Source organism: Coloeus monedula (genome assembly GCF_965178545.1).
Source record: "Coloeus monedula genome assembly, chromosome: 15".
NCBI lineage: Eukaryota > Metazoa > Chordata > Aves > Passeriformes > Corvidae > Coloeus > Coloeus monedula.
Window position 1 is genome coordinate 17,699,082 of NC_138795.1, and position 27,742 is coordinate 17,726,823.

Consider the following 27,742-nt stretch of genomic DNA (forward strand, 5'->3'; position numbering starts at 1 on the left):
GCCTGGAGAAGAGAAGCTTTGGGGTGACCTCATTGTGGCCTTGCAGGGCCTGAAGGGAGCTCCCAGGAAAGATGGAGAGAGACAATTTCCAGGAGATGGAGGGGCAGGACACAGGGAATGGCTTCCCAGTGCCAGAGGGCAGGGATGGATGGGAGATTGGGAAGGAATTGTTCCCTGGGAGGGTGGGCAGGCCCTGGCACAGGGTGCCCAGAGCAGCTGGGGCTGCCCCTGCATCCCTGGCAGTGTCCAAGGCCAGGCTGGACATTGGGGCTTGGAGCAGCCTGGGACAGTGGGAGGTGTCCCTGCCATGGCAGGGGTGGAATGGGATGGGCTTTAAGGTGCACCCTAAACCCAAACCAGTTTGGGATTCCATGGTTCTGTGATTCTCCACTTCCTCTCACACCTTGTCCATCACACCCCGATCATTCCTGATCTGCTGATGTGACAGCTGGACATTGTCACTGCGACCCTGCTCCTCACTCTGGTTCCCACCAACACCCTGCCCCAAATCACTCACACTAATTAGTACCAAACTTCTGTGAAGTGGTGATAAATCAGCTCAGATTGATTGGTTTTCCCCACTTATCTGTCATTTGGCCCATAGTAGGCTGCAGACAGAAGTGGATGTTCCAGGACAGGAATTCCCACCATCACCAGCTTTGGCAAGCTGCTTCCTTGCCTGTTCCTCAGGTAACTAAATCAGGGAAATTACCATTAGTGAAATGTTAATGGGCTGGTATTTCCAGCCCTCCCAGAGACTGGGTTAGGCCAATCCCTTAATCCTTTTATCTGACTCATGACTGCATCCTCTGAAATGAAGCAATGCTGGCAAATGAAGTGGTTGTGCCTGATTCCAGCGAAAGGAAAATTGGAAAATGAAGGAATTTGTTACAAAAAACGCTCAGAGTGGCAGCCAGAAAGGTAAAATGTTTTCAGATGGCAGGTAGACTATTTTAGGATTTTATATTGGAGGCTCAAAGCAAATGCATATAACCTGTCAAAAAAAAAGACTTGAGAGGAAAACAAAAAGCTTGCATCATAAAACAGCAGGATCAGGGAGGCTCTTGGAAGTTAAAAGGTATCCTGCAAAAAGCTGAAGTTGTGTCTGAAAAAGGAAATCTAAAAAGAACATAAATTCTGGCAGACTAAATGTAAAAGCACTATAACATAGATGGAAGAAAGAGTTTAGAAGCAGTTTGCTAAAGAAATAGAAAAGAATGTTATAAATCCTTCTTGAACACATCAAGAGCAAGGAGCTTGCAAGAGCCACACAGGTGGGGAAGGAGCACTCAGAAAACACGATGCAATCACAAAAAAATCCCAAATTCTTGGGGTTTTTTTCCAAACCTCTGTTCACCTGGAGAATCTTGGAAACTCTAGAACCAGGATCTTGTTTATAAGGCCTTCACAGAAGGCTTGTCTTAATTTAAGGGTGTTAAGTGGCGATTACGAAGCCGATAAAATGAATAACGGCGTTTCAGCGGGCGCCCGATGGAATTCACACAAGCTTTTTCTAGAATGTTAAATATGAATCATCTGAGCTAATGCCCTCAGTGCGTAACCTTTTGCTGAAAATTGCTGTGATTATCAAAGGGCTGGCAGGTAACTAATAAGAAATGGGGGTTTTAAAATAAATCCAGTGGCGATTCGAGAGGCCTCAGACCACTAAGCTCAATGTCCATATGGGTCATGTTGGCTGAAGCTTCAGTAAAGAACAGAATTAGTGAATACATGAATAAAAGTAACATGTTAAGGAAAAGTAAACATGACTTTTGTAAAAGGAATCCAAGCCTTCTAAATCTGCTGGAATTCTTTGAAGGAGTCAAAAGCATGTAAATAGCAGAGCTCCAGCTGAGAATTTTTCCCTGCATTTCCAACTCACCCCAAGCTTCCAGAAACCTCATGCATAGAAGGTCTCATCAAAGGCTTTTAAATAAACTAAAACAGCCAGGGACTACAGGTAAGGACCTCACAGAGTTACAATTTAGCATTGGAAATAGAAGATTATCCTAAAGGATGAGTTTTCACAGTGGAAGATGATCAGCAGTGGAGTCCCGTGGGGATTAAGGTCCACGGTGTTCAGTGTGCTCAGAAATGATTTGAAAGGTTGGGGGACCAGTGAAGAAGTTTTCTGATAAAAACGAAGTTAATTAGGATACTAGTTACTGCAGAAAGTTCAAGATGCAACGACACTGAGCAAGCCTCATGGTGAAGTGGAAGACGAATTTCAGCCCTGACAACTATAATCTGGTTACCCACAAAAAGCAACACTTTACACGCAGAGTGATGGGCTCTGAGCTAGTTTGCACAATTTAGGAAATGCATCTCAACATTATAACAGCTTGTTCTATGAATATATGACCCCATTGCTCAAGAGCAGGCAAAAACGTCCCAAAGTTTAGAATTCTTAGGAGAGAAAAGTATGGCCCAGCCCCTGCTCACATTAACAGTGACTCTGCTTCTCCAGCACCCAGCGCATCTCTGGTACCCTCACCTGAGACAAAAAGAAACTGTAACAGCAAAAAGAAAAGCTACATGGCAGGATGACAAACATGGAGAGTACAAAACTGCTTTCATGTGAGAAACAGAGTGAGCATGAATGAGAGGTTGAATAGGAAGGGATCGCTTGGCATTTGTCGTTGCCAATTGTGCCGAGCAGGCCAGGTGCCAGCAAGGGGAGATGGACACCGAACACGAGCTCTGTCGTGTGCCTCTTTGTTCAGCTGCTGAAGCCTTCATATCCTGTCAGGCAACAATTCCGAGGGCTCTGGGAGGACTGTGACAGCTCCGTTTGCTACATAATCCCAGCACGCTTTCAGGGAGATACAAGGGGGGAAGGAGGAATGAAAGACTTGCAGTGCTTTTTGTGCCCATTACCTCAAAATTATCGCTCATTAGAGGTCTCCACTTCCTTTCCCAGCTGTCCTCCCCCCACCACGATTTCAGAATTAAAATAAATAAAAGTGATAACCCCCCACACACACTTGGGCTGTATTTACTAACATCTGCCTACGGTGACCCAGCTGTTTTCTTGCCAGCCCCTTCAGGGATGTGTTTTGACACAGCTCCTCTCACCTTTTCACACTTCTCTCATTTCCCAGCTCCTCTGAGCACTGTGGGTTCAGGCTGTTAACTCATCTCCTTCAGGGACAGCACTGCCTTTCAGTCACTTGTGCACTGACTTGTACCAACTGGTCCCAAACCTGGGAACAGCCTCAAACTCCTGGCAAGCCATTAATAATACACCAACAATCCTTTTAATTGCAACCGGGTGTCTGGAATTTCAGAGCTGCACGCAGAGTTCCTTCTCCCCACAATATTATTGTCCCATTGTGCATTTTGGAGTTTAGCTCTCATTAAAAGTAATAGAGGGAAATAGTCTGTGGCAAACTGAATGTGTTTGTTTTCACAGTTCACCTCCTGCTCCTCCACACTCAAACACTCTCTCGCTCGGTGACAAGACCACAGCTGCTGCCATCATTTACTTACCTGAGGAGCACAATATTTAGCTGGAGGGACACTGGAGTTTTCTGTTTGTTAGTTATCAGGTCAACAACTCTCACCTTATCACTTCAGTTTCCATTCTGTTGATAAAACCTGTCAGCCTTCCTTGAGTGGTTCCAGGCCCTCAGAAGAAATCACATTAAATTGGCACAACCAAGTAAATCTGTAAGGGATGTGCTCCTGCCTAACCAAAGGGCAGGGGGGAGGGCTTGAATTTCTTTCCCTCTTCCTGCTTGCACAGTTCCAATGTCCGAGCGCTTGGAGCTGTGTTGAAATCCTCCCTAAGGACTCAGCAGTTCGAGTCAGATCAGGTCTTTGACTATAGCCCAGAGGAGATGTCTGTGGAGCTGAAATTGATATGTTTAAGTGCAAGAGACAATAATCACTTCTTCAAGTAGAAGCTAAAAATACCCACAAGAAAGTGGAAGTCATAATGGAGATTTTAAAGATCTGTGACACACCAGAGCCTGCACAGGGGTTTTAATGAGAGAGAGGCCAATTTAATTGGTCAGTGCCAGCAGATGCTCCGTTGGGTGAGGGGCTCCGAGGTCTCACACTCCCGGTGAACGCCCGGAGCGTCACTGGACGAGCCGGTGTCAGAGCACAGCCGTGTCACAGCCAGGGACAGCCTCCATCGCCAACATCACACGGCCCGGCCACGAGGAGAGGGCACTGAAAAGAGGAGGCAAAAGCTACAAAGGAACGTTCCTCAAGGTAATTGCAGGACCGGCCATCTCCACGTGCTGTTTGTTTCATTACAGCTCTGGGCACGGAGCTAAAGCAGCCCGTTAAGTTTTAAAGTCTGTTAGGGCTGAGTTAACAAGGACTTGCTGAGCACCTCATTCTGAATTCACACCCCTCCCCTGTGAAAACTCTCCTGGAGTGTTTGTGGAAGCCCAGAAATAACTTCCGTGGACCATTCAATTACAGACAATCACCACCCAGAGCTCCCTGTCCTCGTGGCACGGCTCATCAATCAGGTTTGCTGTCACCGTGTCTCTTCTCATAGCAGTCACCAGAAGGCTCTGAGCTCCCTCCGAATCCATGTGACATTTACTGTCAGGGGCTGTCAACACCAAGAGATTCTCCCAGGGCCTCGGAGTTCATCACAAAGCAACGAGATCTATCCCCAAAGCCTGCTCCCACTTCCAGCTCTGGATTACTGTGACTGACTGAGGGGCTTTGCAGCACTCAGGGAAGAGGGAAGCAGCAGCACGAGCTACAGCTATGCCCAAATACCTTTGTTTGCTTATACTCTTCTCTTTTCTTATTCTACAGCTGCTTTAAGAGATGTTTCAGGCATATGATTAATTAGCCTTCTTCAAAAATATCCCTTATAAACTTAGTAAGAGAAAGCTGAGATTGTTTACTTGGAAATTCAGCCTTCCCATCTTTTGCATTGATCCTGCCTTCACTCTCTGTTCAACAACATAGTGACCTAGTGGAAAAAATTTATAAAACTTAATAAATTGCAGTTGGCAGTATTGACAGAGTGTGTATATGCACATTTGGGTTTGTATGAATGTATTATAAGAAATCTAATAAAGTAAAACAAACACATTTGCTTTGTCTGTGAGCTGTGAAACGAGATATCCCCTGTAATTACACTGTTTGAAGTCTGTTTGGTCAAAGGGGGATGGTGAGATTTTTGGCCATAAATTTCTGGGTTTAGATTAAAAAAACAACTATTATCTATCAAAGCTCACATGGCCCACTAAGTTACTTTGCTCAAGATGCAGAAAAATAAAAATGCAGATGAAAACTCAAGTTAGCAGGAGGCCACCACAAGACCAGAGGAACCAGCTCCAGAGAATAAAGTTCCAGTGCCAAATGTGCCTCAAAAAAATAATCAAAAACTTGGAAATACCTTCATTTTGTCTGCACTTTGAGGGGGAAGGGGCATCAATGAGTGTTTAAACCAGTGACTGAAAGAGTGATTTCAACTGCACAGGTTTTAAAAGAACTCAGAACGTGTATAACCTTCTAGAACTTCGGTGTCTATTTTTAGCTTGCTTTCCATAACCAGCCTGGTTCCCTCTTCCAACCAAAATAAATATATTTCTTAAGGAGCACAGTATTTATTTCCCCCAGGAGCAAAGTATTTATTTTTCTAAAATTATCATGATAACAAGCAGAGTTTTCTCAGTCCCTTCTGGTACACTCTGTGTGCTGCTAACCCACTGCTGACCAGCATCTGAGCCCAGCAATCCAGGCTGATTTCCATCCAATTTATGGCCCATTTACCCACTCCACACCTCACCCACCAGGCTTGTAGAATGACACCAGGGGTACCTTTGTGCTGGAGTCCAGTAAACACCACCCATTGCTCTCCCCTCTGAGCCAGTCTCATCACAGAGGCAATCAGGTTCCTTTGGCATAATTGTCCTTAAATCCACGCTGGCTGCTCCCAATCACCATCTTGCGTAGAACAGTTTCCAGGAGAAAGCTCCCCAACACCTTCCAGAGAGTCAGGTTAAATCAAATGTTTTAGAATTGTCCAATCCTTCTTCTTACCCTTCTCATAAAATCCCAGACTGGTTTGGGTTGGAAAAAACCTTAAAGCTCCATCCAGTCCCACCCCTGCCCTGGGCAGGGACACCTCCCACTGTCCCAGGCTGCTCCAAGCCCCAATGTCCAGCCTGGCCTTGGGCACTGCCAGGGATCCAGGGGCAGCCCCAGCTGCTCTGGGCCCCCTGTGCCAGGGCCTGCCCACCCTCCCAGGGAACAATTCTTCACTGACTGTATGATGTTTGTCCTTTCTCAGTCAGCAGAATTCTCTCCTGATTGCTGTGACCTTGCAAAGGGACCCTGCAGTGACATTGGCCACTTCCCCCACCACCCCTGGGTGCAGGGAACACAATCCCAGCACCAGCAGGCAGAAAAGCTGAAGCAAGACACTGCACCTGCAGCAATTCCTCAGAGCTGATGCCCTCTTCCTTCTCAATGTCCTTTCCACTCTGCCTTCAAGCTGCAAGGACACAAACTGGCTGAGCTGGACAACCCCAGCAGCAGAACCTCATGTGGAACATTCTGAACGTCCTCCTGCCTCCACCTGAGCCATTCTCTCTTCAACATTCCCTCCTTCAGCCACATTCCTGCACAGCTTTGCCAGCTCAGCTTTGTGTTGCTCTGTCAGTTCCCTTCCCAGAACCCCGGAGTGGGTCAGGCTGAAGGGCCCACAGGGGCTCAGCCGGCGGCACCTCCCTGCCCCAGCAGGGCCATCCCAGAGCCCAGGGCACAGCAGTGTGCCCACACAGCTCTGCAATATCCCCAGCCAGGGACACTGCACAGCCTCTCTGCACAATCTGCTCGGGGCCGGGCCCTGCCCAGGGCAGCAGTTCTGCCTCCTGGCCGGGGCAATTGCTGCGCTCAGGCCCTGCCCGGTGCTCTGGGGCCGCTGCTGGGCCCCGGAGCAGAGCCCGGGCCCTGCCCTGAGCCCTCCCTGCAGCCAGGGACACCCAGGGCTGAGGGCCCCTCTCAGCTGGGGCTCCTCTCGAGGCTGAGCAGCCCCGGCTCCCTCAGCCTGTGCTGGGCACGGAGCTGCTCCAGGCCCTTCCTCAGCTGCGCAGCCTCCGCCGGCCCCGCTCCAGGAGCTCCCTGGCCCTGCTGGGCTGAGGAGCCAGAGCTGGGCACGGCACCCCAGAGGTGCCCCCAGGGCTGGGCACAGGGGCAGGATCCCTCCCTGACCTGCTGGAAAAGCACCCCAGGATCCCACTGGCCTCCCTGGCCACTTGGTCCTTCCCTCCAGAGCTGCTTTCTCATCTCTCAACATCCCCTCACCTCCATCCAGTGATTTTCCTTCTCCAGTGTCAAAGACACAGGCACATAACTGCACCATGGACACCGTGCAGCTGCTGGGGAATCCCCTCAACAGGAATCCAAACACACCAGCTCTGCTCTTGCCTTGCCAGTCACAGAAAAGACAGAGTATCACTCACCACCTGGCTGGGGACTTGAAAGGAAACCAGGACCAAAGCATTAAAAATTCAGTGATCAGCTGAGAAGACCTTGGATGAACCACTACCAACAAATGCAGGTTCATTTTTTGGAGCATTAATTAGTGGTATCAACCTGATGAGCAAGAAAATTAAGGCAAGATTATAGAGTGGAGATGCTGATATTTCTATTTTGCATGTAATTTTCATCCCCAAACAAACTGTAGTAGCTTAGCAAACACCAGTCTACTAACATGAGACAATTACAGACACATTTAGTGAAACAGGCAACTAAATGACTTTGTAATTACACTATTAAGCCAAATCTGGGGTGAAAAGGATAAAGGATTTGTGTCCCATATGACACTACCAAAGAAAAAAAAAATACAAGCTGTGGAACACCAAGAGAAATTTTATAGTTTAAAGCAAGTGTTTAGGCTGATGAAGGAGAGTGATTATGGATCTTGTGGAAAGCCATACCTGGAATTAAACTAGCAGCCATTCAAGCATAAACCACAGCTAATACTGAACAAGAACTCTGAGCTCATAACAGGAATTACCAGCACAGAAAACACCATATTCCAGAAAGAGAGACAATTGCTGCAATGGCCAAGAATTTCTGTGCCTATGGAGCAAAGGAATAAACAAGAGAGTGTTCAGCTGGAATGAGCAGGGCAGTATTCCCGCTCCTCATGGAAACCCAGGGTGAGGAGGACATGAAGATGATTTTTCCTCAGGCTGGCATGGCATGGCCCCTGTGGGGTGCAGCTCTGGGTGAAGAAAAGGCAACCACAGGAATCCTTCAGCACTCCCCACTATTAACGTGGTTCTTACATTTTGTCACTCCCAGGGCTCAGGGAACACTCACAGACACCCCAAAGCTGCAGGAACAACCTGGGTATGACCAGTCTGGGGTGTGTCCCTATCCATGTTCCCCAGGAGGAATTATCCCCCCACGCCGAAGTACAGCAATCCCCAGGGACTCTCCCTGTTCTCCCAAAACAGGTTCTTTCCCTGGTGTGCAAGGGGCTGATCCACACAGAGTCGAGGTGTTTGATTTCCTGACAGTTCTGTGCAGAAAAAGGGGCTGGTGGCAAATCCCCAAAGCCAGCACAGCCACAACCAAAACTTGTCACTGTTTATATGTTTTAGCAAACAAAGGCATCAGTGTTCACTGGCTGCATGTCACCTAGTTCTCTTATTAATTAGTATTCTATCTTCTATTGGTTAATGAGTCTCTCGCTTCTCATGCTAATTAGTCCCACTCTCAGTCCTTCTCTTCTTTTGGGTCAGTGGTTTCCTGGGCCATGGGTCAGTGGTTGTGACTTGCCCCTGCTGGAATTACTTTCTACCCAATTGGAGCTGATTTCAGCCCAGTTGCTGAGTTGGCTTTATCAGTTTCTTCCTTATCTCGTGGGTCCTGCCGAACGTCCTTGTGGTCTATAAATCCTGCATTGTGTCCACCATCAGTGGTACACCCTTCTTCCCAAGCTTCTTCAACCTCCCTGGGGTCTGAGATCATCAAAACATGTCCAGCCCTAAACCTTCGCAAGGCCATTCCAAGTTATTTGTCCTTCTAACACTTGGACATCACTTGGAGCTTGTTAGGTGCTATTTGTTCCAGGGATTAAATCTCTCTTCGTGTTGGTGTGGCTTGAAAGCACACAAAGAACATCCTTTCGTAATTTTAATTTATTCCACATTTTACAACAATAAGGCAGCGCCCTGTTTCATAATCCCCTTCTCATTCCCTGTTACACTCTGGGCAAACTGTTAACTATTTCTGACTCTTGAAATATCAGCATCATCAGCAAGGTGATTCCACCAACAAGTAATCGGACTTCCGAACAACTGGACATCACGTAGAGCTTGTGAGCTGCTGTTTCACGGATAAAACCCCCCTTCTTTTTGATTAGGCTGGAAAGTATACCAAGATCAAACACCAGTGAACACGCTTTCCTCAGAAATGTTTCCCATATTCCACATTTTGCAAACCACGAGCCCCTCGGGCCCTCGGTGCCGCCTCAGCCCCGGCCGTGCCCGCACGGGACCTCCCGCGGCGGGCGGCGCTCTCTGCGCGCTCCGTGGCGGCGGGGCCGCTCCAGCCGCGCTCTATGGCGCTGCTGCCGCTCCGTCCGCGCTCCATGGCGACCGCGCCGCTGTATCCCCGCTCCGCGGCGATGGTGCCGCTCCGCCCGCGCCGCCCGCCCGGCCCCGGCCGCCTGTAGCCGCCCTTGTTCCCGCTGTCCCGTCTGTCCTCGCTGTTCCCGCAGCCCCGGGCCGCCGTGCCCCCGCCGTGCCCGGCCGCCCGCCCGTCTCTATGCCCCCGCGCGCTGCTGGCGGGGCGGGCGGGATGTGGCGGCTGCTGCTGGGCCGGGGCCGCTGCGCGCCCACCCCCGCCCGCCCCGCCTGTGCCCCCGGGCTGGGCGGCGGCCGCGGCCACAGCCCCGAGCGGTGAGTGCGGCTCGGGTGTCCCCCGCCCCGGGGCCGCCGCCGCGGCCCGGCCTCACGGGGCCCGTGTGTGTGGTTGTTGCAGGGCGGCCGCGTGTCAGGATGGCCCGGAGCGAGGAGGACGGCGGCAGCCGCTGCCCGGCCTGGTGCCCCGCTACTCCGTGCGGGAGGCCGTCACCTGGGTGAGGAGCGGCGCCGGGGACACCTCGGGGGGGTCCCCGAACAGAGCCGGGGCCCAGGGGCCGGATGGGAGCGGGAAGAGGGAGCGGGGCTGCTCTCGCTGACTGTGCCCCCCTCTCCGCAGGGAGCCGTGGGCGCGCTGCTGCTGCAGCTGCTCCGGCAGATCGCGTGGCTCAGGTCGCTGCCGGACGCCAGGACAGAGCGAAGGCTTCCCCGGCTCTCCTCGCTGCCCACCCAGCCCACAGGTCAGCGGCTGTGGCCTGGGCAGGGCGGTGCGGGGCTGCCGGGTGGGATTCCTGCCTGTGGTGTGTTAACTGAGCCTGGAAGAGGGCTGGGAGAGGCTGAGAGCCGCTCTCGGGCCCTGGGAAGAGTGTCAGGACAATCTCTGCTTTTAAACGGCTTGGTGCAATCCCACTTTGTGTGCCCTTACCTTTGTTTTCCGTTCTGAATTCTGCTGCACGAACTTTTCTTCTGCTTGTCTGTGTGGTCAGAGGACACTGGGTACATCCACAGACTGCCCTTGTCCCCCGAAGCAGACAGAGTTTTTGTGCTCTATATTACAGTGGTGACTGAAGCCTCAACGAGCTGTCCCAGCGAGCAGCTGAGCTCCCAGTTCCTGCAGAAAGCAAGTCCAGAGGCTGTACCAGAGAATTCATCCTCAGGCATCCCCTCAGGGGAAGGAGAGAGCCAGCCCTGGGCAGAAGCAGGTATGTGCCATGTGCTGCGGGGCAGGATACTTGTGGCAGAAGGACTTGGGAGTTCCCCCAAGGCAAGCTCAGGGCCAGGGAGTGTGTAGCCATTTATTGACACTTGAGGAGGCAGGTCAGAGTGGAAAGGCAGAATTTCAGAGGGATGAATCGGGAGTCAGAGACAGGAGGAAAAAACCTCCTGAAGGCAGAGACAAGGCTGTGCTGTAACTGCAGGTGACAATGGCTTTCCCAACCCTGCTCTGCCTTAGCAGACTGATTACAGCATCCAGTCCTGTTCTTTTATTGTGGACAGATGTTTGCAGCCAGAAGGATTCAGGAGGATGCTGCACCACTGATCTGGGACACTGGTGTACATGGTGTGAAACTAAAGGAATTATTCTCTTCCTGCAAGATGAGGATGCATTGCTGAGCTCTTATGCCATAGATAAGACAGTGGAAGGAGGTATCAAAGACATTATTAAAATGAGTTTTATAAAAATAGAAAGATAGACTCCAACAAAATTGAAGTCTCACCCAGGAAAGCGTGTCCTACATAGGGAATTTAAAGTCACACCAAGGAGGATCAGATGAGGCCCACAAGTCACTAGATATAGAAACACTGATAATGGCCCCAGGAAAGTGGCAAGGGGACAGCATTCAGTAATGGTGTAGAGAGGCACACAAGGAAACCAGCCACAGATGTTGGCTAAATCATAGGATCACAGACTGGGCTGGGTTGAAAAGGGAACTTAAAGCTCATCTTGTTCCCTGCCATGGGCAGGGACACCTTCCCCTGTCCCAGGCTGCTCCAAGCCCCAGTGTCCAGCCTGGCCTTGGGCACTGCCAGGGATCCAGGGGCAGCCCCAGCTGCTCTGGGCACCCTGTGCCAGGGCCTGCCCACCCTCACAGGGAGGAATTTAAATAACAAAGGTGCTGCATAAAAGGTCAGAGCTGTTCCCCATTTTTTGCTTGCTTTCAGAATTTTGGCTTCCTTCTGTGCTGATTTCAGCCATGCCCATCACTGCTTATCAAACCATCTCCTGCCAGAGGTTACCATTCCCATCAGTTGGCAAATGGAGCATTTTGTTTCCATGTCTCCTAATTAACTCCAGGAAAACAGCCAGGTTAATTTACCTAAACTGCCAATCAGGCTGTTTAACCCATCTGCTTTAGCCTGGAGCGCATTAAGAAGCACTCCAGCACTGGCAGGTGACTGGACACGGACCTCTGGGAGGAGTGGTGGGAAGAAGTGGAGACAGCAATGCCTCCAGTTGGCACAGCTGCACATCCTGGAGTGAATGTGTGTCTGACAAACAGCTCCCAGTGAGAGTCAACAGGAAGAGCTTTTAGGCAAACTGATAAATTGAACAGTGACAAGTCTCTAAGGCCACGTGGTCTTCGTTCAGATGTTCTTCAGAAGCTGGGAAATCACTGAGCCTCCAAGGATGATCTGTAATCCCATGCTCAAACCTGCTCTGTGACCAGGGGAATGAGCACTGACAGATTGCACAGCTTGGCTTTTAAAAAGGGGTGGGTGGGTGTTTGTTTGAGGCACAGAACTGCAAAAAAGGTGATTCTGATTTGATAGAAACTCTGCTACAGGATAGAGGTGTCAGATGCTGGGATGAGTGGGCTGGATCAAAGGTCTTGGAAGGATTTAGGAAGCCATTTCTCAGGCCAGCTTGCTCCCATGCAGAGACTTGAGAGAGTTGTAAATCTATTAAGACTTCTTTGGAGAAGTCAACTGGCATGTGGAGCAAGATAATCCAGCTTTTAGCTTTCTGAAAATCATCCAGACAGGACCTAAACCAAAGCTATCTAAAGAATTAAAGCTGATGTGAGGGAACATGGAGGGGTTACTCTTGGGCTGGTAACTCCTTAAAGCACAGGAAAGTTTCCACAGTGGAGAGCCATTACTGCAGGATTGCCTTGTCCTTTGCTAAACCTCTTCTGTTCAGCACAGTCAGCAGTGATTTGGGAAAAAGAGGTGACGAGTGAGGCAAGAGAAGCAGCAAATGGTACAAAATTATTCAGGACAGTCAAATCTGAAAGTCACAGGCAAGAACTGCACAAGAGCTAAAGCCAGGGTAATCCCCAGGTGGGTTAAGCGAGTGTACACAAGGGAGTGTGGCTGTAAATACACATGCAGAATGAGCAGTGTCAAATTAATAATTGTCTTGCAGAGGGAACATTTAAAGTCACTGTGGATGTGCTTTTGATAAGGTTAAGTCAGTGCTCGGCAGCAGTGAGGCCAATTAAATGTTAATTATGGTGAAGGAAGGAACTGAGGACAAGGCAGTGCCGAGGGTTCGTGTGACTCTGGGATGCAGCCACGTCTTCAACACTTAAGGAAAAGACAGTGTCTGAAAAACAGGGACAAAACTGCAGAGAAAAGATGACAAGGAGACAATTACATCCAAACAGAGACTGACTCTTCAGCTTAAGAAAAAGAAGTGACAGAGAATGTGCTGGTGCTCTGTGAAACTAAAAGTGTTGAGAGAAACGGAATGGGGACCATCTCTTTCATAATCCTCATATTAAGAGGCAGCACAGAAGGGTCAGGTAGCAAGTTTGGAAAAAAGCAAAAGGCATTTTATGTTTGGCCAGTGCCCAGGGAAATTGTGGAACTCTCTGCTACAGGCCAGAAGTACAAGTGGGTTCCAGGAAGTGATTAAAGTAAAATTACACATTGAAATTAGACTTAATTGGTCCAGCCAAGCCTCCTGCTCAGATCACAGAACAGCTGATTGCTGGAAAGTTCTGCCAGGGAGAGCGTGACTTTATAATCCCTGCTCCTCACCCTTCTGCCCAAGCATCTCCAACTGTCACTTGTCAGAGATAATATATGTCAGAAATAATTTGATTTTGCTCCATACATAAGTCCTCGGGTTACATTCCACGTTATGCTGTGCATCCATTTTGTGGGAATTTATGGAGAAAAGTCAGGGGGAAGAGATTTGGTAATTTGCACTGAAGAGCCTGACAAAATGCAGGGTTTTGTCATGTGAGAAGTCCTGGGAATCTTTCCGTGGAAAGTGAAGCTTGATGATGCCATTCTTTCGCTACATTTTGCTTTCCACAGAAGAACCTGCCTGAGGTACAGGATTTTTCTTTTTTTCCTGGTGTTTAGCCACTGAAGGAGGGTGAGGCTGGCAAAATGAGGATGCAGCAGGAAGCTGGGGAGAGCAGAAGGAGGGGAAGGACAGACGCCTGGCAGATGATGCAGGGGAATCTGGTAGCAAAGTCTTGCCATGAGAGAACAGCCCTCGGAGTGGAGCAGAATGTACCTTCCCTGCTCCAGTTTGCTGCTGCCAGCAATGGCAAGGGATCTTCTGGAGAGAATTCCATGTCCTTACCCTTTCTCTGGGTGTTCAGCTCATTGCCAGACTTGCTGGTGCTGGTCTCCCTGTACAGTGACAATCTGCTGTTGCTGTGGCAAAGATCTGTGTGATGGATCCCAACATCCCAGCTTTCCACAGAAGCCATTCCAATTTTAACTGAGCACAATAGGATAAAAATCTCCTTTGTTTAAAAGGAAAACGTCAGGAAATTAACCTAAAACTTGCCTTAAATAGCATTCTGGATATTGCTACCAGCAAGTCCTCAGCTCTGTGTTCACATCTTGTTTTTTTCTGTGCAATTCCTGCCTCACTCAGAGGCATTTTGCTGGAAGTTAAAGGCACAGAGTGAGCAAGCAGGTGATTACAGCCAGTCTCAGTGTTACAGCAGCTGAATGATGCCCTGGGGACTTGTATTTTACCCCTGGCAGAACTGTAAAATTCGTTATTTCAATTCTGAGATCACAAACATTGCAAAAGTGTGTTTTCATTTCAAAGCACAATGAAACCAATTGGAAACAGTGAAATTTTCCATGAGGCAGAAATGCTGGATTTTGGCCAGCTCTTGTTGTGACTTCATTCTTGTGGATGTTTTGGGATGAGCAATCTAGGCTGTCTATGAGAAGATTATTAATTCCTCATTTGGAGCTAGCTGTGAGCAACACTTGATTAGTCCAGGATGAACAGTGGGGAAAGACAGAAATATTTATTAACTGCTGAAGATGTGAGCATTGGGCATCCAGAACGCTGAAAGCTGCAGGATTGCATGGAAAAAGGGATGGGCAGTCACGTTGGGAAAAGGGATGGGCAGTCACGTTGCATCATAGCTTGGGTTTGAAGAAGTAGAAATAAAGTTGCACAGACAATTCCAGCTGTGTTATTCCCATCTTTTAAACATAACCTGAAGAATAATTTAGCTTGCCCAGCCTCAAAGGTGATTCTGAGGGAATTCAGGTCTCCCAGAGCAGCTGGGGCTGCCCCTGGATCCCTGGCAGTGCCCAAGGCCAGGCTGGACACTGGGGCTTGGAGCAGCCTGGGACAGTGGGAGGTGTCCCTGCCCAGGGCAGGGGTGGGGCTGGGTGAGCTTTAAGGTCCCTTCCAGCCCAAACCATCCTGGGACTCTCTGATCCTTCAGGAGCTGGGGCCGGGTGTCAGGATCAGTTGATCCCTGGGTTTTCTTCCAGGTGTTCTCTGGGATTGGTAACCCTAATGTGAGGAGATTGGAGTGAGGAGGGGTTTCCAGTGCTAGAGGGGCACAAGGTGCTTCTGCAGGCTGGCAGAATTCAGAATTAGTGGCTGTTTATTTTTCATGGTTCAGTGGTTTGTCCAAATTACAACATTTTCACAGTAAACGAGGAGTCTCTGATTTAGGAGTAGACATCTGTGCAAAATGTACAGTTTCTTGAAAGTGTGCATTTACTAATGCTGTTTAAACAAGTAGTGGGAGAATTCTTAATACAGCCCATTTTTTCCGTGGGATTTGCAGTTGTATGTGTGGCAAAAACCCAAATTACATCACGAGGGAGATACATGATAGAGCCTTACAGTGAGAAATATCAGATAATTTGACGCCTGCTCTGCAAAGAAATGGAAAGCACAACTAATAAATTCACAGATTATACTACTTTTGGTGGAATGATGCATAGAAATCATGTTTGCCATAGTGATCTTGCTCCTTGGGTGAGTGGGGCCTGTTCAGATAACACACATTTGCATTCAGCCAGGGGGGAATTGTTTGTCTGGGAATAATGAGGCTGCAGCTGGCACACAGGGCACACAGCTCCTGCACACTGTGCCACAGTCAGGCACTGCAAGGAGCACTCCTGCCTGGTGCACACCTCATTGCTGCTGCTTGTGGGGCCAAACAGTGCCAGGAATCAAGGAATCAGGCCCTAAAAGGACATTTTTTTCGCTTGTGTTGGCTCCCACACAGCTTGAGAGGGAGGGCACAGCTACTCCTGCTGTGAGCAGCTCTGGCTCACAGTGATCCAGGCTCCAGCACCTGGAGTTAAATGTCCCATGGGATCCAGCTGCTTGTGGTGATCCAGGTTAAAAATGCTTGGCCTCAGGCTGTCTGTCCTCTTTGTGGAGGTCATTGTCCTCTTAGAGTGGCTGGAGTAAGTGCCACTGTAACCTCTGCCAGTTCTGCTCTGAGCAGGGTGCCTTAGCTTGTGCTGGAGCTGCTCTGTCAGATAATTCTGATTGGAACTGGTCACACAGTGCTGAACTGGCTGTCCCAGTGTACCTGAGAGGGCAGGGATGAGCTGGGGGAGCAGAGGGGGCTGATAACCTAAGCCTGCATCTGATGCAGCCTGATAGCAGGGCTGATCATCCCCTGGCAGAAGCAGAGCTGTACCCTGCAAGGAAATTACCTGGAGAAGGAGCTAAGGAGGCAGCATCTCAGCTGAGGGCGGGTGTGATGCTCTGGGCAAGCTGGGAGCTGCAGCACAATTCTGATCCAGGCAAACTGGGCATGAGGAGGCAATGTCACCCTTCCTGTGACACTGCTGAGAGGGGCTGCCCCTCAGGAACAGTGTTGGGAATTCAGGAACAGTAGCAAAAAGTCATAAAATTAACCAAGGCTGGCAGAAAAGTGCTGCAGTTGAAAGACTTGAATGGTGCAGTCTTTTTAGAATCACAGACAGGAATCAAGAGGGGCTGATTAGTCGTGTCAGGACTTTCAAAAGCAGGAATTGGCTTTTTAGTAAAGAAGAAAAAACCTAGAAGAGCCAGTGCCTGTGAGCAGAAACCCAGAGTAGAAGTACTTTAATTTGAAATGAAGCACAGGGGTTTAAAGCAGTGATTATGAGTTACTGGAACACACATTTAGGAGAAGCAGGAGATTCTCTACTTTCAGTGTCTTCAGATCAAAACCAGGGGCCTTTTTGGAGGAGCTGGCCCCACAGGGCTGGATTCCTGGGGCACGTGCTTGCTCTTGCTCCAAAAGTCAGATTAGCTGGGATTCCTTCTGTTCCTGATGTCCCTGGCTGGATGCAAGATCAGCCCTTCAGGAAAGAGCTATGGAGTAGAGAAGGTGGGAAGAGGCAAAGATGCAGCATTGCTTAACCTTGCTTTTTTGTTGGTTTTTTTGTTAATGCAGGGGAGTTCCAAATCCCTGTGAGCTCCAGGGTGGGGCCAGTTCTCCACAGTGCAAAGGTATGGTTTGATTTTCTACCCTTTGTGTCTGCACCTTCCCTGCAGGAACTCATCCCAGAGCTGCTCCAAGCACAGCCTGAGCAACACTCACACACAAGACTGGAAAAAAAAAAAGGGAGATGGGATATACTGGCATCTGCTTTAGAGCAGAATTCCAGGATTTACAAACTGACATCCCCATCCTTTCAGGTATCAGTGTAACAGGGCTGCTGGCAGGGAAGCACTGAAAGAAGATGGGGAAAAACACCAAACCAAGCAACCAAATAAAAAAACAAATTCAGCAGCACCAGTGTGCTCCTGTGTATTTGCATTTTGATGCAATCTTTCACTAGGTGATTACATGCTGTTGCTATTTTGGTGTTTACCAGACAACCCATGACTGGGGAAGGTGGTGTCACTCCTCCAAACGCTGCGAATCAGGGCTGGCTCTTGTCTGTTAAAGAGGGAAGCACTTGGGGCTTGAAGAGAGTGCATCAGCTCGAGAGTCACAAGGCCATAAATTATATTATTGTTCTTGTTGTGATTAAACCTGCCAATTCTTTCCAATTCACATCTTAGATGCAGATAATTCCCTTTTTAAAAAAATCAGTTGGCTGAGCAATTGCTCAAGGACGCTGTGAGCAGAGAGGAGGCAAATTCAGTTTTTAGCAGCGCGAGTTCCTGCAAAGGGCACCAGGGAGGCATTTGCTTGATCTGCTGGGGGGCTCAGCGTGGATCTCCCCATCCTGGGAGGTGCCACTTGTGCAGGGCTGTAGGAAGAGCCTGGAGCTGGGTCCTAGGTCATGGAGCAGCTCAAGGAGGGGCCTTGGTCCCTGTCTTGGCCTCTTGGGAGTAGCCCCGAGCTCAGCAGTGGAGCTGGGTGTGCCAAGGGGCATTTTCCCAACTTCCCCGTGTGCACTGAGCTCTGGTGCCACTCGATGGCACTCGGGGTGTGCAGCTGGGCTGGGCTGGGCTGAGCCCCTCTGTTCATCACGAGGAGGAAAGGAATTGTCTGTGCCCTGCAGGGTTTCAGCAGCCCTGGGCAGAGCTCAGTCCAGCTGAGGGGTGAGCGTGCAAAGGTGTGAGGGTGTTTTGTGTGTGGGCACGATGTGGGACAGGGAACAAGGGGTAATATTATTTTTGGAGGGGGGAGTTATCTTAGAATCATGGAATATCCTGATTTGTAAGGGATCCACAAGGATCAGTCCCAGCCCTGCACAGACACCCCAGCAACCCCACCCTGTGCACCCCTGGCAGCTCTGGCAGCCTCGGGGCCGTGCCCATTCCCTGGGGAGCCTGGGCAGTGCCCGGCACCCTCTGGGGCAGAACCTTTCCCTGCTCTCCAGCCTGAGCCTGCCCTGGCCCAGCTCCAGCCGCTCCCTGGGTGCTGTCCCTGGCCCAGGAGCAGAGCTCGGAGCTGTCCCTGCGCTGCCCTGGGCAGGAGCTGCAGCCTGCTCTGAGTAGGATCAGGTATTTGCTGAATTCTGAAAGGTCTGATGATGCCTGAGAGGCTGCACCAAGCTCCCTGGCCAGCCCAGTGTCTGTACAGCTTCCCCAATGAGGTGGCTGTGTAGGACAGGGAGGTTTTTGTGTGGACACATGACATCACCCTCCTGGTGACTGTACCACAATACAAACAGGTCTCACTGCTTGGTTTCCAAGCAAGAATCTCCTCTAGGATTGATATGACTTAGCTGTCTTTAATAGCTGTTTTCTTTGACTCCTCAGGGTGACCCAGCTCAGCGAGGGCATTTAGAGGAAGCCGCTTTCCAATTGCAGCAGATTTTCCGAATTGATATTTCCATTGCATTGAATATCCTCGGTAATGGGAAGTTGGTTTTGTTTTGCCCTTAAACCACAGGTTTCTCATTTTGGAGGACCTCCAAATGGTTGCAGGTCTTGTGCGAAGGCAGGGATGGCAAATACCCAAGCTGAAGCCTCCTTTCAGCAATTTTAACTGTGCTTGGAGAGATTTATTGCCCTTTGTCCTATCATGCCACCTGATTTACCTCAGCATATTTCAATCCAGGCTTGCTTGAAGCCTGCACTGTTGTCCTGACATCTGTAGTTGGAAATTAAGCCACCTCTGTCTTTTTTTGCAACATAAGATGTCATATCCTTGTATCCTTCTTTTATTGTCTGAGCTCACAGCTTTCCTGGCAAGCTGAAAAAGCAATTGCAGGATTGCAACTCTAAGAAAAGCAGAAGGAAGATGCAATGATCTAAGAAAAGTCCCTGCCCTATATACACCACTAGTTGCAGCACTGAAAAGCAAGTTGTTTCTGTGTGAGCCATACGCTGTGTTAGCCTGTGATCCCTCTCTGCCACAAGCCTAGAAAAATCCCTAAAATGCAGTGTTGCCATTTTTCTTATGGAAACCGTGGAGTGAGGGTTGGTGAGCCAGCTGGAAGTGGCCCAGAGCGCTTGGCGTGAGCCAAGGAAGGCCCAGTGGCTGTGGGGGAGGTTGCTGCATTGGAGGCTGGGTTGTGGCCCTGTGCTTTTCCCTGTTTTCCCTGGGTTTAGGCTGTGTTTTCCTCAGGGATCGAGAGCATGAGGGCGGGGCACTGCCAGGTGGCCTTCACCTGCTTCAAGCTGGCGGCGGATCGGGGCTACAGCAAAGCCCAGTTCAACGTGGGGCTGTGCTACGAGCACGGCAGGGGCACGGAGAAGGACTTGGAAAAGGTACCCAGGGCCTGTGGGGTGGGGTGTGGGCAGCACACACCAGGAGAGGGCTCTGTGCTGGGTGCTCGTTCTTTTACATGGGTGGGAAAGTCATGGAATATCCTGAGCTGCAGGGAACCCACAGGGAGCATCCAGCCCAGCTCCTGGCCCTGCACAGGCACCCCAACAACCCCACCCTGGGCATCCCTGGCAGCGCTGTCCAAACGCTCCTGGAGCTCTGGCAGCCTCGGGGCCGGGACCATTCCCTGGGGAGCCTGGGCAGTGCCCCAGCTCTGAAGACTGGGTAGAAAATGCTGGAAATAATAAAAATTGCAGCTTTGCAGAGCTGCTTTCAGTGTCACCAGTCCCCTCAGAGAGGTGCTCTGAGTTCCCCTTTCCCACAGCCTCCGAGGGTTCTCCAGGTGCACAGGCTGTGCTACCAGCACCCAGCGGGGTTCCAAGGAGAAACCTGTCATGTTGCTGTATTTAAGACACCACTGCACATCCCAGGGCTTCTCAGATCTCCTCTTTGGCTCCTGTAACTCCAGCCTGCCACCTAGTGCAAGCTGGCCAGCAGCTGCTGGAGCTGGGAAGAGCAGCAAAGGTAGCTTGGTTTGAGTCATTGTTGGCCCAGTGCCCCCCCTTCAGCTCGGGGAGTTTGAGTGGAGCAGGCAGGGTGGTTCCAGGGCTGTGGGGTGGTCACAGTCCACTGTCTGACCTAACCCAGCTGATATTCTGATTGTGGGAGGGCTCTGGGGAGGGATGCAGCTTGTGATGGGTCTAGACAGAGAGGTGAAGCTTGAAGGGAACCATGTCACGTTCAGGGCAGGCATTACCTGGGTTTCTCTTTCTCAGGCAGGTTTTTATTACTGCCAGGCAGCCAGCAGCTGTCACCCCATGGCCCAGTACCGCTACGCCAGGTACCTGCTCCAGCACGGCCCTGGCAGCCACTGGGACGGGCATCACAAGGCTGTGACACTCCTGGAGCAAGCAGCGGTGGCTGGCGTTACAGAGGTTGGTGTCCACAGCATGGCAGGTCAGAGGAGAGAGCCAGCAGAGAGCCCTGACTGATGGGCTGCAGCCACAGCCTAGAAAGCAGCATCTGTGGCACTGCAAGGAAAAGCTTTGCCATGTATTTATCCCTGCTCACAGCAGGGGGGTTGGAACTAGAGGATCCTTAAGGTCCCTTCTGACCCAAGCCATTGTCTGATTCTCTGTTTACATTCCTGGCAGTGTCTGGGAGACAGCCCTGCCTGCACACGGGAGCCGCTGTGCCACACTGTTGTTAATGTGGCTCTTGCATTAAACTTGTGGCTTAGGAGAGCTGACCTGTGGTTGAAAACACAGCTCAGTTTTCATCTCTTCTCAATTTCAAGAGTGCAGGTCGCTGTGCTGGAGGAAATTCCAGTGCTTGAAGCAAGAACAGATCCTCATTTTGTATCTGTGACTTTCTGAGATGACTCATCTGTGCAGATCTGTGTATCCTGCCCTCTTTTCCCTCTCCAGGAGATGCATTTAGGCGTGTGCCATCTTGTCCTGGGAATGCCAGGCTGGCAGTGCCTGTGCCTCCTGGAGCACACTGCCCCAGTGGTGCATCTGCTGGATCTTAGGGACAGGTCATGAGTGGGAGCCATTCCCTGGCTCTGAGTCCCACAGGGAAGTTTGAAATGATACTCTGGGTCTCAAATGTGATTTCTTTGTGTTTACCATGTCCTGCTGATTTTTCCTAGGGCAGCCCTGCTTCTCCCAGCAGCCCCTGCACAGGCAGGGTCCTTACCACACTGCCACAGTAACCCCAGCATTTGAGCAGCTTGCAAAATGAGTAAAAGAACGGAGTAATTAAAATCCTGGCTGATCTGGACCGTGTGGTTTTGTTGCAGGCACAGGCTTATCTTGGAGTGTTCTACATGAGGGGGCTGCAACCACAGGAGAAGAAAGGTCTGAAGTACCTGCTGCTGGCAGCAAACAGTGGTGTGAGTAATCCCTCTGCCAGGGATTGTCCTCAGACTGGGATCTGCAGGTGGAGGATTTCAGGGTTTCTTGGAAATGGGAGCGAGTGGCAGGATTTTACTGCACAGAGGAAAAGGACGGAGTGGCCTTGGTGCCTCTTGGAGAGGAGACAGGCCCTGGGCACAGACCCTACAGAACACAGAGGCAGAGGCAGCCCTGTTGGGCTGGAGGAGTTCCTACAGCACCAGGGCCTGTATCCAGCTTCCAGAATTGTACACGTTTCCCATTATGGAGCATCAACACCCTCTTCAGTCAAAATCTTTCACTACTGCATCACTTTGAGAACTTTGTTGTGTCTGTCTCAAATCTATGCTTCAAAATTGGCCCATTGTTTCTTTCCTTCTGTAGAGAGGATGAAAAGACTATTTCTGGATTTATTTTTTAATTCAGGCACCTTTAACATATTTAAACACTTGAATCTCCGTGCAGCCTTCCCCCATTGTTGCTCTTTCTTTTCACAGGTTGTGTTAGATCCCCAAGAATCTTCTTGCTTGCACTTTCTCCAAGTGACCCAGGCTTCTCTTTTTCGAAAGGCAGTGCCACAATGTGGGCACAGCACTCTCCTGAACCCCCACCAGCATTTAGAGGAGCAGAAGGGAGGATCCCATGTCTCGCAGCCAGGTTTCTGCATCGCACAGTTCTGTTTCTTTCCAGCACTGCGACATTGTCCCCTTGTTTTCAGCTGCATTGTAATGGCTGGGGCTTTTTTTCTGAAGAACTTGTTCATTTTAACTTCAGTTCCCACAGCTTTTGTGCAAGGGAAAATAATGAATAGCTATTGCCTGTTCTGCTGGCTAATAGTTCTGGTCGTGGTGCCCTTTAGTGTGTCCTCTCTGAGTCATTTCTTTCGCAGGCTGCACAGTGCTGGTTTAGTTTGTCTCTCCGTGTAGTTAAGCTGTTCTACTTTGCTTGTCAGTCTTCTCTCCATTTTTCTAATTCTCCTTTGACCATTTTAAGATGTTTGGACTAAAAGTGGACTCAGGATGGATGTATGCCATGGATCTCACATAATGAGATCCTCTGCTTTGTTCTGCATTCCCTTCCAATGATTCCTAATGCTGCTTGCCCTGTGCCTGACACTGAGCGGTGATGAGCTGGTCTCAGGGAATTCTCACAGTGTGATACCCAAATTTCTTGCTATCAGCACTGCTTTGCAATTTGGCAATACTGTTTCCTTTGTCATTGTGTTGCCCACTCCTCAGTCATGTGAGATCTTCTTTAATTAATTCTTTATAGTGAGTTTGACCATTTTGATTGGCATAACATCACTGTAAACTTTGCCACTTGGGTTTTCACCCTCTTTCCAGAATGCAGACACTGTCAGTCTGGTGGGACGGGGCCTGACTTGCCACAGCAGCTCAGACATCACAATACACAGTATTTAGTTCCAGATCTGTTAAGGGTCTCTCCTAAGATGCATCACTGGCTCCTTTATTCCAGCCTGGAGTCAGATGTTTATGCTGAACAGTATCACACTGAGTTACCCCGTTAAATAGATGATTGTCATTTACTGCTAATGCCTTAACAACACAAAATCTGTCAGGTAGCTGCAGGTCCTCGGGTGCACCCCTGGCATGCTTTGGTCCCAGCCATGGCAGTTCTCAGACCCCAGGCATCCTTCCCCATCTCTGTTGCTCAGTGGATGCTGGCTGTGGATGCTGCCTTGAGGGCAGGCTGATCCTGGGCTCCCTGGGATGTACCCATTCTCCTGGGAGAAGGGCTCCAGAGACAGGTTCACTTCCATTACCCTGGAGTTGGAATTTTTGTTTAGGTGGCTGAAAGAACGCTGGGTATGGATGAAGGAAGGACAGAACCGTTTAGTGCAACTCCAGAAAAAAGGAAAACAGCACAAGAAGTCTTGGATTCAGCGTTTCTTTGGTCGTTCCTCTCTGCTAGAGCCAAGCAGGGAACTCTGACAAGTGTTTTTCCAGCACCGTGTTCTACTTTGGTTCCCACTTTTTATCCTCCCTTATTTCAGACGTGCAGCCACAGAATACAAACCCCTATTAAAGAGCTTTCTTGGAGAACTGAGCCTGACCTCCAGGTTTCCAAGGGTGTCGCAGTCACTTCTGCCGTGCTAATTTGGGGATCTCCTCTCGCTGCAGTCGTGGCTCTGAGGCGCTCATCCTGTGAGAGATGGAGCTGCAGTACTCCTGATTGAACCCTATCTCTTGTCACAGCTGAAGTGCCAATCCTTCAATGTGTTTATCTCATCTCTAAAGGAGTTTATTGCTGTCATAAACTCAGACTTGCAACATTTTGCAAAGCACCCACTCACTGAGTTCTTCACTTGCCTTTACCAGCTACATCCCAGACAGCAACACTTGCAATATGTTCTTTTCTCATGGCTTTATTAAAACTTGATACTTACTTGAGGGGTTTTTTTCTATTTCTTTCTTCTTTCTTTTTTTTGTTTTTTGCAAAGCCTTGGTTAGATCATGTTTCTGGCAGTCACACTCCTCAGGTTGCTCTGCTGGCTTTGTTGCTGAAAAGGTCTGTGTGACCACGAGTCTGTGCAGTCTTTTCAATGTCTTCAGGAGCGTCATCCTGCTCTCCTGCTATCTGAGACCCTTTGCCTCCCATTGGATCTCAGAGATAAAGTGCACAGCTGACACATAAACATGTCATGGGTTTGGATTTAGCTTCCCTGCAGTGACAACCTTTGCTTTCCCCTTCATTCCCAGCAGTTACGTATGTCTGAGTGGTTCAGGTGCTTTTTCTCTAGTGCATATTTGCTTCATTTACCTCATTTCTGCTGCCTGAGATTTCTTCTGGAATAGAACGAGGTGGGGCTGAGCAGGGGAGTGCTGCACTGTTGTGTTAAAGGGCAATCTCCCAGCCCTTGGCAGCAAGTACCTCTGTGCCAGTTGTGATGTTTTTACAAGACTTGGGCTTGAACTGTCTTAGGGCAGTCCCAGGGCGTGCTCGGAGTTTGGGTGGGATCAGGATGTGGTGCAGTCAGGGCTGCCCAAGACACCTCAGCTCTGACCTCTGAGACAGCTGGGATGCTCTGCAGAGCCAGCTGCTCCTTTGTTCCCCTGACACAGCCCTGGGTGTTGAAGGGAAATCAGTGAATTTAATTGGAAAGGGATAGGAAGGAGCAGAGTCAGAGATTGTGCTTCTCTCCAGGGGGCTGAATTACTGAAGATACAAACTGAGGGATGGAGGGGTAAACTTAAGGAGGTGACCAAGGATAGAGCAGTAAACCCTAAAGAAGGTGTTAAAGACTCTCTGTTTCCTTCCCTGTGCTGTTGTCACTTGTCCCTGTGTTGGTTGCTGTGCCAGGATGCCCAGAGCAGGTACCACGTGGGCGTTTGCTACGAGCAGGGCCTGGGAGTGCAGCAGAACCTGGCGGAAGCACTGAGGCACTACCGGCAGTCGGCAGCTGCTGGGAACAGGCAGGCCCGGGAGAGACTGCGGGCGTGGGAGCAGGAGCTGCAAGGTACCAGGGGCAGCAGGGCACCAGGGGCTGCGGGACTGCCTGGGGGAGTGACCCCGTGAAAGTGGGGCCTGTATTGCCAGAGGAGGGGTTGCACAGGGCCACGGCACAAAGGAGTTCTTTGTACTGAAGGGAAGGCACCACTTTTCCTTCTTAGTTCTTTCCACTTCTTAGCAGCTCTTTCCAGTCCTGCTGAAGTGGATCAGCTGTTCCCATCGTATGATGGGTCACAGAATCATTTCTGTTGGAAAGACCAACCGTGTCCTGGGGGGCACCAGGCCCAGCATCACCAGCCGGGCCAGGGAGGGATTGTCCTGCTCTGTTCTGCACTGGGGCAGCCTCACCTCCAGTCCTGGGGGCAGTTCTGGGCACCACAATTCAAAGAAGCCGTTAGAGTCTGGAGGGGAAGCCTTGTGAGGAGCAGCTGAGGGCACTTGGTTTGTTCTGCTGGAGAAGAGGAGCCTGAGGGCAGAGCTCACTGTGGTTTTCAGTGTCCTCCGGAGGGGCAGCACGGGAGCAGCTCCAAGCTTTGCTCCCTGTGATCAAGGACAGGACCTGAGGGAGTGGCTGGATCCATGTGAGGGCTGGTTTAGGTTGGATACCAGGAAAAGGTTTTTGAGCCAGAGGGTGGTTGAGCAGTGGAACAGGCTCCCAGCACAGTGGTTACAGCAGCAAAGCTGAGTTCAAGAAGTGTTTGGACAACGGTCTCAGGGAGGGTGGGATTGTTGGGGGGTCTGTGCAGGGCCAAGAGTTGGACTCGATGATCCTTAGGGGTCCCTTCCACCTCAGGATATTCTGTGATTCTGTGGTTGAATGATCAAGCCCATGACAGTGTCATTAATACCTTGTTTTCTCTACTTCCAGCTGGGCACACAAAGCATCCCTTCCCTTCGGGATTAAGAGCCTCATCCTCCAGCCCCAATTTCTGGACTATTGAGCCTACAGGTCTCCACAGCACCCAGCCAGGACAGTGTGCCCTACCCCTGCCCCACTCGTGGAGCACAGACAGGCTGCACGTGATGCTGCTCAGCAGTGCGGGATGGAGCCGTGCCTTCGGAGCCAGGACAGTGCCAGTGGAGCTGCGGGGCTGGGAGCCCCAGCACTGCTGCCAGTAGAGCAGGCAGTAAGTGAGACAAGCAGGCAGAGGGCAAGGCAGCCTTGGTGTGGATGGCAGCAGGCTGGCAGTGAGTGGGAAGAGAAAGCTTTCTGTTCATGGAACAGGAGGCATTTTTAAATCCCTGGGGTTTGAGAATAAACTTTGTCATGTCTCCTACACCACCAAGTCCTCCGCTCCTCTTACCTTCCACACAGGGACGTTGCTTCTGCACCTGCATTTCCATATGAGAGCCATGCACAGACTCCCACCATGCCACTGGCACAGGGTGCCCAGAGCAGCTGGGGCTGCCCCTGCATCCCTGGCAGTGCCCAAGGCCAGGCTGGACATTGGGGCTTGGAGCAGCCTGGGACAGTGGGAGGTGTCCCTGCCATGGCAGGGGTGGAACAAGATGAGCTTTAAGGTCCTTCCAGCCCAAACCATCCTGTTCTGCACCACAGTGGTGTGATCTGGGGTTGTAATTCCAGTAGCCCTGCATGTTTTGCTCATGGTCCCCCAGGAAGGTTTACAAGCCACCATATGGGGACATTAGCAAGTTACCCTGGGATTGGCCTGGCCCACTCCCTCTGAGGCAGTCTGCTCTCTTCAGGGCAAGTCCCTACAGTGCCCCTGCTACAGCACAGTCTGGGCTGGCTCTGTGTTGCCATTAGGACACTTTAATCTGCTTGCAAACCTGGGCAAGCAAGAGAGTGAAGTCTCATCATTAGGACACAGTTTTTTATGGGATGTGACGGATCCACCTGTACCAGCGAGAGTGACAGCTGTCCCTGGCCATCCTGCACTGTGCCAGTGTCCTTCTGTCCCCACCTGCAGCCCTGGCAGTGAGCTGCTCCTATGGGCACACCTCTCTGAGACACAATGAGCAAGGTTTGCTTCAAAATTCATCCTGTCCCTGTTTGCTGAGCGCGCCAGCTCATTTTCAGCGGAGTGGATAAGGGATGCTCCCAGCGGGAAGGCACCACTGGCAGGCAGCAGCAGCAGGCAGCTGGTGTGATAATTTCTTCCACTGGGGCAGCTGAATCCGGAAAAAGGCATTTGTTCACACCAGTTTAAACTGGTTCAAGGGCATCTGTGCAAACTGTCCAGCTTCCTGTGGCCATGGTGCTCTGGTGCTCTGCGTAGATCAGGCTCCACAAACAAAGGCAATGGCCCCATCCTGAACTTCTCCATGCAGCAAGGGAGGGGCACAGCCAGCCCTCAACACATCTGATTGTTCTTCTGGTCTGCTCTCTCCTTCTGCTCAGACCAAACTTTCTTAGACCATTTCCTTTATCAAGCAGGATACA

At 50.4% G+C, this 27,742-nt stretch overlaps 1 protein-coding gene across 1 annotated transcript; it reads left to right on the forward strand.

Moving 5' to 3' along the window:
• Positions 1 to 9,783: 9,783 nt before the first annotated feature.
• On the forward strand, positions 9,784 to 26,617 carry DELE1 (DAP3 binding cell death enhancer 1). The gene is made up of 11 exons (XM_082291661.1): positions 9,784 to 9,893; positions 9,976 to 10,072; positions 10,195 to 10,315; positions 10,634 to 10,777; positions 17,198 to 17,253; positions 18,961 to 19,054; positions 19,772 to 19,914; positions 20,749 to 20,907; positions 21,774 to 21,866; positions 25,189 to 25,345; positions 26,207 to 26,617. Exons 1-11 carry the CDS (start codon positions 9,793 to 9,795, stop codon positions 26,455 to 26,457), a joined length of 1,416 nt encoding a protein of 471 aa, XP_082147787.1. The 5' UTR covers positions 9,784 to 9,792; the 3' UTR covers positions 26,458 to 26,617.
• The last annotated feature ends 1,125 nt before the right edge of the window (positions 26,618 to 27,742 follow it).